This window comes from Patagioenas fasciata, chromosome 7 (assembly GCF_037038585.1).
Source record: "Patagioenas fasciata isolate bPatFas1 chromosome 7, bPatFas1.hap1, whole genome shotgun sequence".
NCBI lineage: Eukaryota > Metazoa > Chordata > Aves > Columbiformes > Columbidae > Patagioenas > Patagioenas fasciata.
In genome coordinates, this window is record NC_092526.1 from 22,558,569 (window position 1) to 22,578,509 (window position 19,941).

The 19,941-nt window shown below is 40.7% G+C and overlaps 1 protein-coding gene and 1 long non-coding RNA gene across 9 annotated transcripts in view; one reads left to right on the plus strand and one right to left on the minus strand.

Annotated features, from left to right (window-relative positions):
- Positions 1–7,938, minus strand: part of LOC136103198 (uncharacterized) — a 74,030-nt gene extending 66,092 nt beyond the window's left edge. The window contains exons 1-2 of the long non-coding RNA XR_010651576.2: positions 7,675–7,938; positions 6,329–6,406 (exon numbers count right to left, since the gene is read on the minus strand). This is a non-coding gene — a long non-coding RNA (uncharacterized lncRNA). The remainder of the gene's footprint in view (positions 1–6,328; positions 6,407–7,674) is intronic.
- Positions 6,898–19,941, plus strand: part of RAPGEF4 (Rap guanine nucleotide exchange factor 4) — a 145,128-nt gene continuing 132,084 nt past the window's right edge. For 3 of the 8 annotated variants that reach the window (XM_071811084.1, XM_071811085.1, XM_071811087.1), the window contains exons 1-3: positions 6,903–7,148; positions 16,389–16,531; positions 17,645–17,733. In XM_071811084.1, coding sequence (XP_071667185.1) covers positions 7,084–7,148; positions 16,389–16,531; positions 17,645–17,733 — 297 coding nt within the window. In that variant the 5' untranslated portion in view covers positions 6,903–7,083. Of the gene's footprint in view, positions 7,149–16,388; positions 16,532–17,644; positions 17,734–19,941 lie in introns of all 8 variants that reach the window. The other 5 variants (XM_065841135.2, XM_071811088.1, XM_071811095.1 and 2 more) reach the window with 4 other exon arrangements.

Below are 19,941 nucleotides of genomic sequence, written 5' to 3' on the forward strand. Positions count from 1 at the left end.
AGCCTCTGATGGAAATTGATGATTGTTGAAATACAGCAAAACTGGCAAGGAAGGATCAAGTAATAAAGAATTATACATGTAGACAATAAGAACTTGATTTGCTTTAGTACCTTGGGTGAAAGAATTAGTAAATAATTACAATCCAATGATTAATTCCATTAGCCATGGTAAGTTAAGTATGTCCCAGAGAAAATGAGACATTTGAGCTGACAGTGCAGTGCAGAAAAAGGACAGTGGGGTTTCTAAGTGGATGCTGTTGTGTTATAAACTAACGTTTGTAGGGGCAGACCAGGCCCGGAAGCAGCACACCTGCTTTCAGAGAGTGGGGAGCTGAAATCACATACCTGTCGGTCATGTGTAGGTATGTGGAGAGCAAGCCTAGCACCCCACAGACCCTACTCCTATGACTCAGCATAAAGCCAGACCCTCCTGACCATGTCTGTGATTCAGCCCCAGCTGACCAGTTTGATTCAGGTCCATTGAGAAGCACTGGGGGGTCTGCACTGCACTCACAGAGTAAGGATCACGACGGCAGGCTGGGTGGGTCTAGTGTGGCACTGAGTTCTGCTGCCTCCTGAATGTTGCTCTGAGAACGACACAGTGCAGTCTGAGTGCCAGCTGCCTCCTGTCTTTGGCAACTGTAAAGAATTTTCCTGATATTTATTATCTTGAAACTCCTTATGTTGTCCTGAGTTGTGCACACAAGTTCTGTTTGAACCCAGTATGTTGATGTGTCTGCACATCTAAACACTAATAAATTAAAAGAACATTTATGTAAACATTCCATCTTCAAAGAACTATACTTCAGCAGCTAATTAATCTTTGAAATACTCTTGTGACTAATTTAGAAATTGTTTATTTATTTCAATAGACTTTCCTTTTCCTGTGAAACTAGATTCTGAGATTCTTGCCTTTCGCTCCCAGCGCAGCTGTCTAGGTCTTGACACAACTAGGGAAGTGGGTTAAACAGAATAGCCCCATTCCTACCTTCCCCTGATCATCTAGTTTTGTAAGACTGGAAGAATTTGACGAAAATCCTATGGAGAAAACCCCTATTCAAAAGAAAGTAGTTAAAGCAATAATATCAAACCTATGCACGCCCATAATGTTGTCAACATGAACAATTTGAAACATATTTCTTACTGTGTAGTTTCTTTAAGTCTTTTTGGAATTAAACTCAGGATGTGGGCTCAGATTTCAGGTGTGCAAATCAAATGACCATCTGTTCAAAATGCGACTCCACAGAAAGGCTTTGATATTCGTCATCAAACAGAAAAATGTTATAGCGCTTGTGTGCAACATGCTGCTAAAACTATGCCAAGTAATACTACAAAAGGTGGTTGCTGCATCGTGTTTTCTTAATGAGAAACGGTGTCACAGACTCATTGAAACACAGGCTATAATTTCAGACTATTTAATTTCAAGGAATACAAACTAATACAATCCTCCTTATGTTGGCCCTTACTATGATGTGGACAATGCTTTTATTTGACATTCACTAGCAATCATAGAATCACAGAATCATAGAAGAGTTTGAGTTGGAAGAGACCTTCAAAGGTCATCTAGTCCAGACCTGCTGCAATGAGCAGGGACATCTTCAACCAGATCAGGTTGCTCAGAGCCCTGTTCAGCCCGGCCTTAAGTGTTTCCAGGGATGGGGCATCCAGCACCTCCCCGGGCAACTTGTGCCAGTGTTTCACCACCCTCAGTGTAAAAAATTTCTTCCTCATGTCTAGCCTGAAGGAGGGACAATGTCAAATGATGATGGGTAAAACGACGCATAATACAGCACTATATGTAGTAAAATACCAATCCTTTACTGTTCAGAAAACCTACATAACTAGTAAGTCATACGTAAAATTGGACATATGCTGTAAAATTCCAGTTATCCCTTTTACTTCCAGGAATTTAGGAAACAGCTCTGGTCCTGCTGAACAAAGCAGCAAACTGACAGCTAATTTTAAAGAGCCCAGAATCTGAACTTTATTAAATTCACACAAACATCAGCTCAGCTGTGTTTTCTCCACCTTGTACCTGTGCTCATGCTACGCCTTCTGTATAGGACAATGTATGCTTTCTTTCTAGTGTATTTGTTTCTTACCAGTCTGTTTCTATTTCACTTGCTTCTGGCTTGTTGTTGGCAACACTGAGACCTTTTCCAGAGTATCATGATAGAGCTATCATGAGAAGTGTGGTGGAACAGTTTTCTCAATGATGGGGGGAAAGGCTTATGATGCTGTTGAATTCTGGAAGAAGATGCTTTGAAGGGAACTGGGGAGATGCCCTGAGTCAGTGAGGAGTACAGGAGCAGGAAAGAGATAGATCAGGGAATGATGCAGGAAGTTAATTTGGGCAATCCTTACCCATTCTAAAAAAAAGGCTCAGCTACATCATTATAAGTCAGGTTTAAGGATTAGCACTGGAGACAATTATCAATGTTGCTTGTAGGCTTTACAGGACTTTTTTCTTAATATATGCATTGGTTTTAGGTTTGTATGTTATCACATCTTTTGCAGCCCCCACAGCATACAATTCCCGAAAGAACTCACATGCAGGTTTCTCTTCATTCTACTGTATCCTGATCACTCCTTCGAAGTCAGTAGTGTTGTGCACGTACAACTGATAATACATTTTGGTTCTCACAACCCTAACCACGCTGAATGTGACACTGCTGGATTCTAAACATGCATCATAGTTCTGTCAGTCTTGGTTTTACTTTCAGGGCTTCCAAGTGATACCTTAGCTTAAACTACTGTTTGAAGTAGAATCTATGTGCTCATTCTGGAGTTACACTAACTAATTTGGCTTCTGTATAGCAACACAACACACGCTTAAAATCAGTTTAAGTGACAAAGTTGAGATTTCTTTAGAGAAAGGAAACCTTACACGTTTTAAAGCTGCTTGAGCTGCTCTTATCTTACCTTGTCTCCCAGCTATAATTTAGGGACAAAGGATTATAGCCAATGACTTGTGCAATCACTTAGACTCAGTATAGTCAGTCTGAATTAGAAGAGTCCTGAGCCTGAGCAATACTGCAACAGACACAGGAATCAGGGGAGCACCTCAGTGCCTGGCAGCCAGCTGTTTCTCCCAGGTACTTTCTCAAACACAGATGGCCAGAACTGAGGACTGAGCTGCTGGGGTTTTGTGTGATTTTGCTCTGAAATTAAATTGCTGTGATGCCAATGGGCAAGTTATAGATTCTGTATCCACTAATTCTTCACTATATCATAACTGCAAATTAATAATTATAGAGTATTATACATAGCATCCAAAACTGCTGTAGCAAACAGGGCAAACCCTACTGTTCTTTTTTTTAACAGTATTATTGCAGTTGCTCGAAACTTCTTAAAGTTGATATAATTAGCAGTGTAAAGGGGTTTCCACAGTAGCTCTCATTTGTACCCTATTACTGTGTAACACACATCTTAATAAATACATTTAGTAATGTTTTTTCAAGCTCTAAAAACTATTATTTAGTCTTCTAGTTCAAGTTTTTCATATTAAGTTCCTGTTTGAGGGGAATTTCTATTTTTCTGGAAGATTTCAGCAAGAACTATTTGGCTATAACTGAGTAAAAAAGTGAAGGAACAAGTATATGTATTGGCAAGAAAAAGCAAAGAAATAGTCAAGGTATGAAATTCAATATGATCTGCCTTATGTCCCATAACACAATCAACAGTTAGGACCCTACACTTTCTGACTTTTAGTCTAACGGGCACAGGATAACTTAAAGGCTGGGTGATTTCTGGTTTTCTGTCGCTTAAGGGCTTCTGCATGGTCCTGTTATTCCTTTGTAAACTATGGAAAGTTAAAAAGTCTTTGATCTTTCACATACCTCAGCTGGCAAATCTCCATTTCCCACTAGCAATCTCTTTTGCAAGCAGCTGCCATCCCAGATTTTTGGCTCCATAATCAAGTCTCAAAAATCAGATTGTAAGAAGTCCCATTAGCCTTCTGTTCAACATTATTGAAACATTATTGTGGAGTTCCACAAGTGCTGAAAAATAAGGCTGTGTTTCTGAGAAAGATATTTTCACACCACCAGTCATTTTAACAATGCATAATCCTTCATGTCTCTTTTTCATTCATTCTAGCACATGCTCTTACAGGTGAATGGGCACTTGACCCCATTAACATAAGGCCAGTATTCTCAACTGATGTTTCCTAGGCTTGTTATGTTCTGAATTCTTACGAGTCACAGGATAATCTATATTCCGTTTGACTTGTCATGCAAGACATATAATACTTATTTGGTACCTTTTATCTCAGGAGAACATGCACTGAACTGGGGTCCAGGATTGCTGATTTCAGTAGTCAGGAGGTCCTGACACTTCTGTGCAGTTTGGAGAACCTTTGGTTGACACGGCTTGATATGTGAACCAACCAAATATTTATTTCCTACTTCCTAAGTTTAACTTCAGAAGTTTAACTCACATCTTAAGCTACGTGATTACTCATAACCTAATTGCCAGAGATATATTTCGGCTGTCTTGCTCTAAGTGCTCTGTAATTGAGATACTTCTGAATGAAGTACAGATATATCCAGGGTTCCTAGCCCACTCTGGGCCTGTCCGGCCTGCACAATCCACGTGTTAAATTCTTGTTTAATGGATACTCCACAGAAGGGTCCACCTCTGAGCAGTGTCTGCTCACAGTAGGCATTTCAGCAACATGCCTTTCATGCCTACAGACACTGCATTCTTTGGAATCAAAAGCACTGGTAACTGCAGAGGGCTGTCCCAGGGCAGGCAGGTTGCTTGGTCAAGGATTTGTTCACGAGCACCAACAAAGGTTTTCACAAGTTGCATCCCAGGAGAGTATTCCAAAGGCCTTGTCTTTTCAAGCTCAGCCTATTTTCTCCTAGTTTACCAAGGAAATATCCCTGCTTGCTACCTTTTATGGAAGCCTAGCCTGTCCTCTAGTGGCTGGGGCATTAAACATTATACAGGTGGGAGAGGACTTGACAAAGGTGGCTTGAGTGAGCACTAAACAGCTGCAGCACGGTGGTTCTGCTGACTGAGCTACGCGGCTGCTGTGTACGAAACTGTTGGTACTGGCAGGTGTAATGCTGTTTGTGTCTGTGAAACAGCCCATGAGAAAAGATAAAAGGCCTTCAGCAAGGAGCGATTTCTGGGCTCTTGCTCAGGCCTGCTGCCAGTTAAGAGGAAAGAGCCTCTACTGCAGCTTAAACTGGGTTGAGGGGAAAAAGAGCAGTCAGGGCTGCCTTTGTGTGATTGCTCTGGAAGGAAAACCGTAATTATGTGGAATAATGTGATGAATGTTTTATAACAGAAGTACAAAATAAGTGAGCTTTATTGATTAATTTGTAATGTACATACTACGTTAAAAATAATTAAGTTGAGAATTTTAAGTTTCTTACATTTGAAGCTCTCGTTCTGTTGGTTCCCAAACACTCACATATTGAGGAATTAATAGCATTGGTTTTCCTCAAGTAGACTGACTGCTTACCTGCAAGAATTTCTCTCTTTTTCCCCATGGACTGTAGCAAAGGAAGAGCTGCAGCTTTGATCTTACTGACTGGCAGCCTCTTCTATTCCTCTGGCATGCACTTTAATTTTTTTAAGGGAAAATGAAAGGATTGGCTTTTGCGGCATTCTCCTCTGCTATGTCAATTTCTTATGAATATCCTTTTAGTAAAAGGGATTTTTATATACATTTCCTTAGATATTTCATCATACTGTTCAGTATCCTGATGTTAACATTTATTTCTGTTAAAGTGCTGAGGAAGCTATGGCAGCAATAAGGCTGTTAAAAGGTAGATGTGAAATCTGAAGTAGCATATGTATGTAAGTAAATTACAGTTGATACAGCAAAAGAGATCAGAACAGGGGGCAGAGAAGATGGTGCATGGAGAACTATAAAAGGCACTGGCAGATTATCAGCATCTGAATTAATCATTTGCATCCACACTGTAAAGCAGAGAGGAGTTATAAGCCTAAAGGAAGGCACAGTTTGAGTTTTACTTTGCTATCATCTACATGTAACCCCAAACATACTGCTGAAATCTCTGTCGCTTCCTACTCTTCTCCCACGCTACTCAAGGCCGGTTGTGTTGACTGTAAACTGAGGCTTATGGTTATACACAGATTACTTGGGAAGATATGATCTAGATCCTGAAATATTTTGCAGAAAATACTTCACAAAGAACTTTGCAAAACAGGAAGACCTGCTGCTCTGCATTCCTTCCTCTGCTCATCACTTTTTTAATCCTGTGTGCATCGGTATCCTTAAAAAACCTGCATTTTGCAGGCCACACTACCACAACAGAAGGGTGTGGATGGTTTTCATTCTATATTACGCTCACCTTTCTCGTGTTGTGTGTTGGGTTCCCTCCAGTTGTTAAATCCTGTTCACAGGCTGTACTGCCCACCTCATTTTTCACCTACAATAAACCAGAGCCTTTAGGACACAGATAATGGACAGCAGGCTGGAGGCATCAGAAAAATTCCTGAAATGCAAACTGCACCTTCTTTCTGCTGTGCATTTACTACTGGAACAGACACAGGGGTCTGGAGAGCTGTGAAAACACTTGCAAGCTGCTTATTATAATTAAAAAGCTCCCACCCCCAACCCCGCCAAGGACATCTCTGGTGAAGCAAGGGCAGGGACCGGCAAGTCGGGCTCAAGTGTGCGTACCGAGGAGCTCACCGAAGGCAAACGACAACATCTTCCAGGAAAGGACTAAATCCTTTCCAGGCTGGTCTTACTACCCTGCCACAGCCCAGGGCTCCCCGGCTGGCGGCCGCGCCTCCGGGGGCTGCCACCTGCCGCCACCGGCCTGGCAGGGCCGGGCGCTTCTCCCGGCCGGGCCGGAGGGTGCCCCGGGCGGACGAGGCGGCGCCGGGTCACAGTCCAGCCGCCGGCCGAGGCGGAAGAGCCCCCCAAACGGGAGCCGCAGCCCGCTGGCTGCGGCGGGCAGGGCGGGCAGCCGCGGGGGCCTGGGCGAGCCCATCGCGCCGTGCGCGGAGGGAGGGAGCGAAGGAGGGAGGACGGACCGAGCGACCGGCGGGGGAGCCGCCGCCGCCAGCCGGGTGTGCGGCGACCTGATCCTTGTCCAACATGGTCGCCGCTCATACCTCCCACTCCTCATCCTCCGGCGAGTGGATCGCTTGCCTGGATAAAAGGTATCGGCATCTTCCCAGGAGCGGCTGCGGAGGGATGCTGCGTGCGCGTAACCTGTCTCCCTGCATGCGTGCATGTATGTGGGGATGGATGCATGTGTATGTGTGCGTGTGTGTGTGCGCTGACACCCAGTCCTCGCTCCCCGTCAGCTTCTGTCTTACATAAGGAGCGTGCAGGTGGGAAGCAAAATGCCCGGAGGAAGCAGAGCTGGGGCGGCGGGGCAAAATGAGGGCTTGAAAAGCTGCGGGCAGCGCAGGGCATGGGCAGTCCCCGCTGGGACAGCCGTTCTCCGCTGGGCTCCGCTGCCCGGAAAAAGCTACACGTGGTGGAGGAGGGGGAGCTCAGGGCGGGGAGAGGGTGTCGCGGCCCGGGGGCCTGGGGCTGCCGGCCGGGAACCCGCAGTGTCGGCCGTGGCAGATCCGCTCCCCGCCACTTTCGCGCCCCAGTCCGCCCTCTGCCTCCCCACGCAGCCCTTTAGCACACCAGCCCCTGCCTCACCGTACCTCAGCACACCAGCCCCCGCCTCACCTCAGAGCACCGCTCCTCACAGCCCCGCGCCTCGCCTCAGCGCTCTACCCCCGCCTCCCCCTCACAGCCGCCTCACAGGTTGGGCGGGAAGGGACGGACCCTCGCCTCAGAGCGCTGCCTGGCTCCAGCAGGTGCGGGACTATTGGCTGGAGCAGGGGGAAAATAAAAATGTCCGCCTGACCGGGGCCGCCGGCGGCTCCCTTCAGCGGCGACAGCCTCCTCCCCGCTGCGGCGTCCTGGGGCCTGCGGATGTCCCCGGGCGGGCGGCAGCGCTGGCTGCGGGTCAGGCACGGGCGGGCGGCCCGCCCGCACCGCGTGGGTGGCACTTACGGCTGGATAACGTGTGCTCCCAGGTGCTGGGCTCACTTCTGAAAATGCAGACGAATTATTTATCTATATTTACATATATATGTATCTATCTATCTATATATATTTGGAGTGCTTTTCTGGGTGTTGCAGCAGAAAGTGATTCTCGCAGTGACGAGTTGCATGGTGGGCAGTTTGAAGGTCCTTTGCTGTATTCCTACCTTCAACACTTACTGGATTAGTTCAGAAGTGAAATAATTTGATTTCTGAACAGTCACTGTGTCTCCTGTAGTCTAGGAAAATAGTTTACAAAAATGGAGACCATAAATATGCTGTACAGTTTAAAGAAAGCTAGGAGAGAGAGTTCACTTTAATGGTGTCCAGCGGTTTACTGAGCATTATCAGCTGACTTTGACAGTTGATGCCATTTGGGGCTGCACTGTGGAGAGAAGCCTTTATGCACACAGAAGGAACCTTTCTCGCTTCATAATTTCTTCCATTGTGTCCTAGTGTTGAAGGACTGCACCCCGATGAGGTTTTCCTTAACAGTCCAGGCCGCAAACTATAAGAAGCTAAGGAAACTTTTGGTTTAGACTCCTACCACAAATACTGATCCCCCTCTGTAACACATGACTTAAAAGAAGGCTAACCTCTTACAGGTTAAATAATGCGTATAAATGTTGAAAGTACTCTAAATGTACATACAAACAGAACTGATGATGGTAACCTGGTCATATAAAAACCAAAGCGAAGCAGAAGGCTTGGTTCTCTGCTCTGTAAACTGACATGGAGTGGATGTGAAGGAGTAGAGTATGAGCCCCAGTACTTTTGAATAGTAGATGGTGTAATTTCTGAGGTTTCCTATATGCAATACATTGTGAGATCTAAATTGTAAACTGAAGTTCAGGGGTTTGTGCTTGATGAGGTACATAGCCTTGCGGAGTGAGTGGTGTTTTTAGGAAACACCTGAGAAGCATTTGATTTAGAAGTCTCTCTGCCATTATAATTATATGAATATTAATATGCTGACCATTTTTATAATGGGGATTTTTAAGATGAGACTTTTTCTTCCCTTTTTTTTTGCTTGAAGTAAGCTAGTAGCACCAGTTTGTTGAGTGAAAGGAATCAGTTCCAGGTACCCTAAAGGATTATACATTATTATCCTTTTCCAGAAGGCAGTCTGGATGTGGGACAAACCCAGGACATGAGAGACTGTAGTTTTTTTCCTGGTCTCTGCCATGCTTTGCTTTGTGATCACAGGAAATACACTTATGTGTTTTGTTCAGTTTTTCCTTTTAAAAAATACAGTTAAAGCTATGCTGGAAAAGTACTATAGGAATCTAAGTACTATTTGATAAAGCATCTTTAATTAATTTACACACTTGAATTTCTAGAGTGTATTTCTTTTCTGTAGATGATCTATCAGTGTACTCATTTGAATTATTATGTAATCTCTATGTATTTTAAACCTTTTTAAAAAATCTTACAGCATTTTTAACCTACATGTGAATTCTGTAAATATAGGATCATTTAATGAGTCAGTTCTCTGTAAGATACCATGCATTTCTATTAAATAATAAAGATAGTTTTATCATCTTTTAGTTAATGAATATATTTATTTTTTCAAGAGGAAGTCTGTTCTACAACTGGCATGCTTCAGAATTTTAGGTGAGCCTTATTTTAATCAGATGATTAAAATGGCATGTAATATGGATTATCCAACTTTATTCTTTTTTTTTAAAAAAAAAGGAGAATTAAACTCTAAATTGAAGTAATACACATCATGTACAGACATGATGTATTTTGTATATGTTCTTCATGTTTTTCCCCAAGTCACCCACCAAACTAAAACTATTAACATCTAAAATGAGAGCACATAGAAAAGGGAAGAACCACTAAAATGTTTCAGGAGAAATGTTATTACTGTGTAGGATACTGTGGGCTGGAACCACCAGTGCTTCGACCATATAGCCTCCATGTGTGGTTAATAACCACAAAAGCCGAAGATCAGCACTTAAAAATCAAATATACAGGACAGTATTTATATATAAAGTCACAAGTGCAAAAGTACAGAAAAGCAGGAGCAGAGAAGTTCAGAACACTGTGCTCTGTCAAGAATGTTTTATTTTAACAGGAGAGACAGAGGATCAGCATTGATTGACTGTACACCTGGAGGTGTAAATAGTTTTTCTGTTAAGGAAACCTGGTCCTTTTATCTTTAAAGTAAACAGTTGCCTTACCACTGTTTTCCTAGGGAGCAGAAGAATGCATGCATCCTAGCGTTTTTCTGTATGTCCAATCTGCACATAATTAAAAGAAGATTGCTGATTTATGCAAGTGTGTATAATTAGCTTAAGAACAATATCTGCCCTGCTCTTATGGTTTCTTTCACACCGAAGACTGTCTAACCAAGAAATTTCCATGTTGACATTTCCTTATTGAATGGTAGACAAAGTATTTTTTGCATAACTGTTATTTCTCTAACCCTGATCAAATTCAGATGTTTTACCTGGATTCAGATACAAACTTTTAAATTATGTCCAGCATTTGCAACAGTCAGAGATCCCAGGATTTCATACTTGCCCACAACATGTGTTTTTCTCTGTATTAAGTGTAACCTTTAGTGCCTTAGCAGACTGGAGGAGCAGATAACAGAGCAAAGTGTGTAACTTTGCTACCCTGTTATGCTGAGAATGTTATGATCTTTGCTCAGCTGTTTATAAATTATTTAAATATGAATGGATGTTTCGAGAACGTATTGTACACACTGACCTTTTGTATCCTTGTTAGACTTTGGACTTGCATCATTTACATCTAACAAAAGCAAAATAACACAGGATAATCTGAGTATAAATTTAGACTGAAGCTGTGTAACAGCAGCATATTTGAATTGGAATTTGGTTTTTAGTTCATTGTAACATATATTTGAGATGTAAGTCATTTGTATATGGTTAGTAATCAACAGGTCTCTTGTGAGTATACAGATAGCCTAGGATGAATAACTGATATTCTGAAAGAGTTGTTGTAAAAGAAATACAGAAAATGCTTGTCAAATATAATGAGATATAAATTTATAATCAAGAAATATGGTGAATATTTTAGAATTGCTTTATGATGCTATTTTTTTAACTTTAAAAATATTTTAATGTGACTGGTAAAACATACACTGACTTCTATATATTTTAAATTTCTACCTTTGCTTTTTACTTGTAACACATCCACGAAAATAACACCACCATTTTTCACCTAGTTTGGATCTAAACAAAATCAGGGGCATACACTGCAGCTCCTGTCGGCCCGTGTCCTCGTTGTGTTTTCTGTGTGTGTAGGATGTGGCTAAGCTGGTGTGTGCTTGGATCCAGTGGGAATAAATCAGCAACAGACACTGCTGTGGATGTGGAAACTTGGAGACAGAGCAGTATAGACATGGCCTATGTGCTTTCTAGAACTCATGCAAAGATGCAGTCTTCTGAGAGTGATGATTTATGACAAATTTCCCTTTCTGCATCACGCCACTCATTTTCTAGTGCAATGCAAAGGTGCAGTCTTTGCTGAAAAATAAGAAAGCCCTTCTTCTTTCAGTATCTCCTCAGAGATACCAAAGTAATTGTTAATATAGCTTGCCATGAGCTTGTAGGTCTGTGCATTTTGTTAATATATGACTTCAAAATAACTCATATAATGTAGGAGTTTTATGTTAAACATATTCAAGCTGTTTTATTCCCTGCTCGCAGGCTTACGTATTTCTAGTATCAGCTTTTATTTGTTGCATGTACTTGCAGTAAGTTACACACTTGTTCTAGGGCCAGGCATTAAGGGGAAGAAATAGCGGTTGCCCTAGGCATTCATGTGTATAGACATTGTCATGACCCACCTGAGCAAACCAATGTATGTATATGCATATTAGGACATATCTTTAAATGTAGTTGGTATTATAGTTTACTGAAGTGGCCACATGATTGCTGTGGTACTTGTGTAACTGTAGGTTTTCACCAGATGATACTGGAAACATGTCTAAACTGTCAGTACCTCAGTTATTTCTGGCTCGTTCTTAAGATTCAATCTCTGAAATTCTGAGCACATTAAATTTATTTTATAACAAAACCTCGTGTTCCAGCAAAGAAATAAACCCTCAACAAACCAGCTAATTCAAATCATGCCCTCAAAGTCAGGTGGTCACCAGGTATTTTTCAAATACAAGTATTTTTCCTATCCAGTGTGACATTTAGGTTTGTCTGTATCTTACAATTTGCTGCATTTAACAAGCTCATAATTCCTATGATACTCCCTTTGTTCTGTTGGTATTTTCTGCACTTTATTTGGCATCATCACTTACTACTCCTGCTGCTTTATCAATATCCTTAAACAATGTTTCCTCAACTGACTTTCCACTTCATTGCTGAATTCAGGAGTTGTCAAAATGTATGTCAATGTAAATCTGTAGAGGTTATTTAATAGTTTCTGTAAGTTGTACATTCTCATTAGCTGTAACCATGCAGATCCTAAATGGATAAATGTGCATTTAGTGCAGTGTATTGGTGGATGGCAGCGGCCAGAGTTTGAATCGAAGGATATAATCAGTTATGCATATTGTTCAATTATAAATTTAATTTGCAATGTGTCTCAGAGTCTGTCTTCATATTGAAGTGCTTTTAATGTCTATTATGAAGTCACAGTGCTGGTTAATGTAATTTCATCCAGATCTACTTCTGTCAAATGGAATTTTAACTATCCTGAGCTCCAGTTCACATTGAGGGAAGTTGCAGAGTTTATTCAGAAAGCTTTAGTCACACCTTGGTTGCAAACCATGTACCACACATAAAAAATTTAATAAATGAAAGGAGAAAATTTCCTTACAGTTTTATTTATTCTCTTGAAGTATTCAGTCTTTTAAAAATGCATATGAAGGTGAAAAAACTTGGGTTTATGTTTTGTTACCTAATATAGCTGTATTGCTTAGGTAGTACATTTTTAACTTGAGATAAATATGAGTATCGTTACTTAATAAATACATCTTTTGCCATTTTGGCAATAAATGCATTCATTAATGTTAATTTAATGATGATGACAACAGTTACAATGATGATACATTTATTAAAAATACTTTGTAGAAAGTGGTCAAACTTTGCATGAGTTTTGCAGGTGTGTGGAAAAACAGTTAACTGATGCCATACTATTTTATTATTCTCATTATACTCTCTCACTAGATAAAAATATACCAGTCTCATTCTATAGATTATAAGCACTTAATAGAAATGAGTTTGAGTGCTACTACTTTTAGTGTTACACTGTAAATCTGGAGGTTTTTCACAGGCAAAATTCCATGTCCTAGTAAGGACTAAGGGCCACCTCAGCTTGGGACACCTAGTGTTATTTCATTCCTTACCCTTAAACACTGAGGACATTTCCCAGGAGCTCTGGTCAAATGCAAAGGCATTTTGTTGTCAAACAACTTTGATCCTAGTTAATTTTTGTGCTTATTCATGATCTTAACCAAGCAGTTAAACCTTATAATAGATGTTTGTCTGTGTTTGTCATTTGATAGAATTAAGACGTTTTTATTCTGGGATACAGTTAAGGTTCCTTGCATGTTTCCCTGCTGGCTGTTTTGTGTGTGGTGGTGTTTGTTTTTTTTCTTTTTTTTTTTTTTTTTTTGGTAAAACACAGCTTGAGTAGAAGGTACATTCTCTGAAACAGATAATTGGTTAAATTATTTACTGAAATCCTCTCCCAGATTCTAGCTTCATTTCCAAATGTGCTGGATCAAAATGTGTGCCGTCATAGTAAAAATATTTGTGGAAATTTAGTTGCACACAGTAACATTAAACCCAGTATATTTTGAAGAAAGGCTGCTGAATCAAGTGTCTTTCAGTAATGCATTATTAAGAAACATTGTAAGGAGTGTGACAATTTTCAGATTACTACTATGCATATTACTTAGAAGTTTGGATGCCTCTTTGTTTAGAGCACATCTGTGTGTCCCCCTTCAAATGCCCATTTCACAAACTGCAAGTGGAGGTAACTGCTGCTGATACAAAGTGCTGTAGTGGAGCTGCTGGCTATAAAAAGCCAGTAGGAACAGGACTTTAATTTGTCTTTCCCAATAAATGTGGAGTTTGGTTTCTCACTGTGGTGCTTATTTTTCAAACTCTGAAAAGCGTGGCTCAGCTACCTGTGAGAGTGCTTGTCTTTCCATGGTGACTCACTTTACTGTGGTCATGAAGCAGTTTTGTCAGAAGAAAGAGCTTTTCCTGCACTTGTTCTGCCTGACACAAGACACTCCTTGCCACATCAGCGGAACTGAGCCCAGCGCTCACCTTCCTCTGAACTAGATGGAAGCCTCATCTCTTGAGCCTTCAGCAACTCTCAAGAAAAAGAGCTACACAGTCTATGAATTAAATCCCCCCAAATCTTGTCCTTTTGACAAGACCAGAAGTGGAAGGGATTTCTGAACTCACATTTCAGAAAGAGCACTGAGAAAACAGTGTTGATTAAGTTTATACACCCTGATGCATGTTTTTTACTAGCCCTGTTTGCTTTTCCCCTGTCCAACTGCATCAAACTACAACCACTAAACACTGAGATGCTACAGATGGACTTGAATTGCATCAGCTATGAACAGTTGTATGGATGGAACAGTCTCAGACACAGTTTTTCTAGGAAAATCGGATATTCTGAGAATGAGCTCCATTTTTTCCCTTGTTGGGTTTTGCTGTTACATGAGGGTCTGTAAGTTAAGGGAGTTAGTATTCCAAGAGTTAGGGCAGTTTGGGTAAGGATCTTGTATAAATGGCTTTTAAATCTGTTTGCAAGCTGCACCTCCTAATCTTCTTAAAAGGATTTTGACAAGAGAGTTAATGCTTATTAGTACCTGTCAGCTAGCACACAGTCAAAAAAAAAAAAAAAAGGAATGGGTGAAAATCTCGCTTAAAATATTTCAAAAGGGAGCTGTTGTAATTGGTTGTGGTTTGAAGTGGTAAGAGGATGTCATGGTGGTGTAGAAGCAACTGTATACACCAGAGAGTTATTATTCTCATCTGTATTTAATAAGGGTAAGTTGGAGTATAAATGAGAATAGAAATTTAATCCCTCCTAGACTTAATTTAATAAGAAAGATGAGAGATAGAGATTCAATGTGAGTAGGATCTGGCCTTCTTCCTTGAGACAAAGATTTAGATCCCTTAAGTCTTTGGTTCCAAAGAGGAAATTTTATAAAAATTCTGTTGGAAGGAATGCTTACACTGTGGGTGTAACAATAAGATGATAAAGATACGTATTTATGAGCCTAGTCTTTGTTCATTGTAAGCTACCTGACTTTTGTTCATTTAGAAGCTCATGCACTGGCTGAAAGAACATTTTTGTCAGTAAAATTAATGAGGAGCATTTGAGTTAGTGATAAGTCCAATGATCACTGACCGTTGTCTATCTTTCTGGTACCCATTTATACATAAATTATTTCTGCATCTGATCCAGCATGATCTCCTGGAACATTCTATGTTTATTTCTGTGCATGGTGGTAGGCATGTAGTCTGTTAAGAAAGACTCTTTCTAATGCTGTCAGTTAGTGGTTGACTTACCTGCTGATTCACAACATTTGATAATCACATTTAAAATTTATGTTATGGAGCTAATTCACTTTAGCTTTATAAATATGTTGTCGTTTTCTGAACCTGCTGAACTGCTGGCCCACAAGCTACTTTGTTGGAGGGAGTTTCACAATTTTATTTTTGTTTGGTTTGTTATTAAAGTGTTACTGTCATATATTTAAAACGTTTTAAATATTTAAACTCTTTACTCTTACCAATGAAGAGTTATGATTCTATTTAATTTGTCAAACATTAAGAGACAGGAACTGCGTGAAGAAAATGTACTTATTAAAGTTGTATTTCTTGCCTGCAAGTGAGAAAACGGAACACTCAAATTAGTTTGTACCCAGTAAAATGCAAAAGAGAGATGTGGTTATAGGAGTTACTGCTGATATCTAAAGCTTTTCTTTTAGCGAGGCAGAGAACTTCTATTTTGGACACCAATTCCACAGACCTCTTATATGTTTGGACATCTGTTTATTCATGTTCCCTTACAAACTTAAAAATATATATCATTCTAAGCTCTTTAGGATAAGGACTGTATCATCATATATACTGTTACAGTAATTGCTGCAGCAAGACTTTGGTGCTGCATGGTGCTTCTTGACACTGTCAGTGTTGAAATGATAATCATGCTCGGGTTGATAGTGGACAGTTGTTAGGATGTTTTGGAAGGGTTTCATTATGGACTTGTGAAATGCATTTTAACTGGGTTATATTATAGTGTGACATTTAATGCAAAGATTTGCAAGTTTGGTGTATGCAGGTGGGGATGTTTCTCTGATAAAGCCCTTGAGAATTGTGTCCTTTGTTTTTTTGCAGACCTTTGGAACGTTCCAGTGAAGATGTAGATATAATATTCACTCGACTGAAAGAAGTAAAAGCTTTTGAGAAATTTCATCCAAATCTTCTCCAGCAGATATGTCTCTGTGGATACTATGAAAATTTGGAAAAAGGAATCACATGTAAGAGAGATTCATTTAATGATCTATTTTATGTAGATAAAATTGGGGATTAGGCTGGGATTGTCTCTGGGAGATTGATGAGAGAGCACCATCAGTGGAATGGCTATAAAAATGTTTACAGTCATAGTCATGGGGGAAGGCAGGACTAAAGTGCTGCTTGCTCTACAAATACAATGTGTAGTGAATCTATGGTAACAAGGCACACATTGCTGGATTTAGGACTCTGCCACTGTTTTGTTGTAAGATTAGAAGCAAGTCATTGCACTTAAGCCTGATTCTTTCCCTGTAAATGCATTATTGCTCTCTTTTGTAGATGCTTTGTGGTGTCAGGGGCAAACGTATATTACATAGGCACATCACTAGTAGCCTTCAGTTTGTAGTCACTCCGGATAACATGAACCAGATTTGCAGAGCTGAGTATTCCTGTGAGGTGCAACAGCTCTGTGCCTGCTCTGGCAGCCTGTGTGCCAGATGAAGGGGGGCAGCTGTGCTTGGTCTGAGAAGCTGAGGTGGAACTAAGTGGTGATCCTGTGATGGGAACGTGCAAGTTCTCAGAGCTGTACCAGGGCAATGGCTGATGGAGACCTGTGGTGTTTGATAGAGTCTTGGGTACCCCTGAGGTAAATCTGGCAGGCTTTAGGCACACAGCACTGGGGGTTGCTTAGAGTCATAGGAATTTCAGTGCTCTGTAATCACACAGTTGGAATGCCTAAACATCCAACTCCTGCAGTTGCCAAAACTTTTACTGAAGTTAGTGGGAGCTGTGTTTGCATTGGAAGATTCTGAATTTCAAAGGGACATTGTTCAGAAAGTATATTTTGGGTTGTTTGTTTGTTTTGTTTAACTAAGCAGTAAAAGAGAGGCAAACTGGGGAGAAGAGTGGAAAAATTCTATATGCTTTCATTGTTTCTGTAGTGTATCAACTTTTTTACTAAAATATGTGCTTTCCAGTGTCATTGCAAGTATTATTGTAATAGTAAGTAAGTAGTCTGATATGGCAAAGTCTATAGTGCCAGGAGTGACTACAATAGTACAGTAATATGAGGGAAAATGTTTATTAATGTTTCTAAACTTAAGGAGATAGCTCTTATTAACAAGATTTCATCTTTGCAGTGTTCCGTCAGGGTGATATTGGAACGAACTGGTATGCTGTTCTGACAGGATCACTGGATGTGAAGGTTTCTGATACAAGCAACCATCAGGTAAAATAGATTTTTTCATTGAACCCATCCAGTCAGTAGTACAAAGAAAGAATATGACTTATGCTGAGGTAGATAACGACAACATATATTGTACAGATATTTTTTCTTATCACAAGCATGTTTCTCTGAGTCTCTTTTAGTCTCAGTTGTCTTTTGTCTATGGAGGCCAACCCTGCCATTGATTCCAAGAAGACTGAAATGTAATGCTCTGAAAAGGGATCTGCATTTTAATATGAAACAAGTCTCCTCTGTCTTTTCTAATAGTCCCTTATGAAGTTAAGCTAAAGATCTAAGAGTTTTTAATTAATTCCCTGGAAATATTTTAATTCAGTCCTTATTCAGAAAGTTCAAACCAAACCCTCCAACAGTGCAGTCTGATAACATCATGCTGCAGTCTTCACTGCAAGAATGGAAAAGTATTACAGTAATAGCAGACTACTGGAGCCACTGCCATGTTAGACCAGAAGCCTACTGATAATTCCTATTCAGTGTTAAGAAATAAAAGAACAAGTAAAATCCCTCCAAAGTTGCAAGTGATTTCTCAGTGTCTTGGCATTCCTGATTTTACAAAATCAGGAATTTAGAGTAAATACAAAAAAAAGGATGAGATATTTTTCCTGGAGAGAGCTCCAACCCATGCTGTCAAGTGCTGTGCTGACAAGATGCACACTTCCTGCTTTGAACTGAGTCTTCTGAGAAGGTGTCATGTCCCATTCCAGTTTGAGATCTGGGATCTTGTAGCTCAGCATGGGCTTTTACCTCTGACATGTCACGTGAGTGGTGCAGCTACTCAGGACCTGAAGAATAACACTACCCCTTTTTCCAACCTTGATATAACATGCGTGGGGGGGGGTGGTGTTGGTGGTGTTTTCTTTGCCCAAGGCTTGGCTTATTGGGGAAGGTTTCTAGCTCATAGGAGTTTGGCAGAAATTATATTTTTCACTTTGTTGAGCCATGCAGCACCAGGGAGATTGGATCAGAATGCAAATCAGGGCAGTGTGTGAACACCGCATCTTTCTACTTGTTACGGTAAAATGACAGATACAAAAGGAACTTCTTTCACGTAATTATTTTTAGTAACCTCTTCACTATACTAAGTAGTGACTGATTGAGAGTATAATTACTCTAATTTGAGCAATTCTCAGCATGGTCTGTCTGTCATTGGTATTGTCACAATTTGGAACAGTACTGAGGTCTCATGAGACCCTTTTCTGTGTAGATCTGAAGCAATCAGGAATATTTTCCGCTGTTTGCCAAAAGATGGCACTACACGGTTGTTAAGGTCCAATGTTCTTTACTGAATCAGAAAGAAATATATCCACAAAAGTTTTCTGGGTGTTGAAGTTAAATTAAGAATTTGTTTGGAGTGTTGATTTGTTGCATTAGATGGAGTATGAAAGACTTATGTCTTTCAAGAAATCTAATGTTAATATTTTTTCTGCTTATTCAGGTTCACCGCATTTTTCTGCCAATAGGAAACTACTGAAGCACAATTCGTGTTAGTTCTAGAAATTATATCCTGCAGTAATTTCTTAACCTTGCGTTTCCTTCTCAGAGGAGAAATGAACTGAATTCTTAATGCTGCCTAGTTCATAGAATCACAGAATAATAGAATGGTTGGGCTGGAAGGGACCTCAAATTTCATCTAGTTCCAGCCCCCCTACCATGAGCAGGGACACCTTCCACTAGACCAGGTTGCTCAAAGCCCCATCCAGCCTGGCCTTGAATACTCCAGGGATGGGGCATCCACAGCTTCTCTGGGCAGCCTATTACAGTGCCTCAACGCCCTCATGGGGAAGAATTTCTTCCTTGTATCTAATCTAAATCTGCCCTCTTTCAGTTTAACGCCATTACCCCTTTTCCTATCATTACATGTCCTTGTAGAAAGTCCCTCTCCAGCTTTCTTGTCGGTCCCCTTTAGGTACAGGAAGGCTGCTGTAAGATCTTCCTGAAGCCTTTTGTTCTCCAGGCTGAATAACCTCAACTCTCTCAACCTGTCACTGTAAGATAGGTGCTCCAGCCCTCTGATCATCTTCGTGGTCCTCCTCTGGCATCGCTCCATCAGGTCCATGTCCTTCTTATGTTGGGGTCCCCAGAGCTGGATGCAGTACTGCAGTGAGGGTCTCAAGAGGCTGGAGTAGAGTGAGAGAATCACCTCCCCTGACATTTTGGTCATGCTTCTTTGGATGCAGTTGCCACAGGATACAG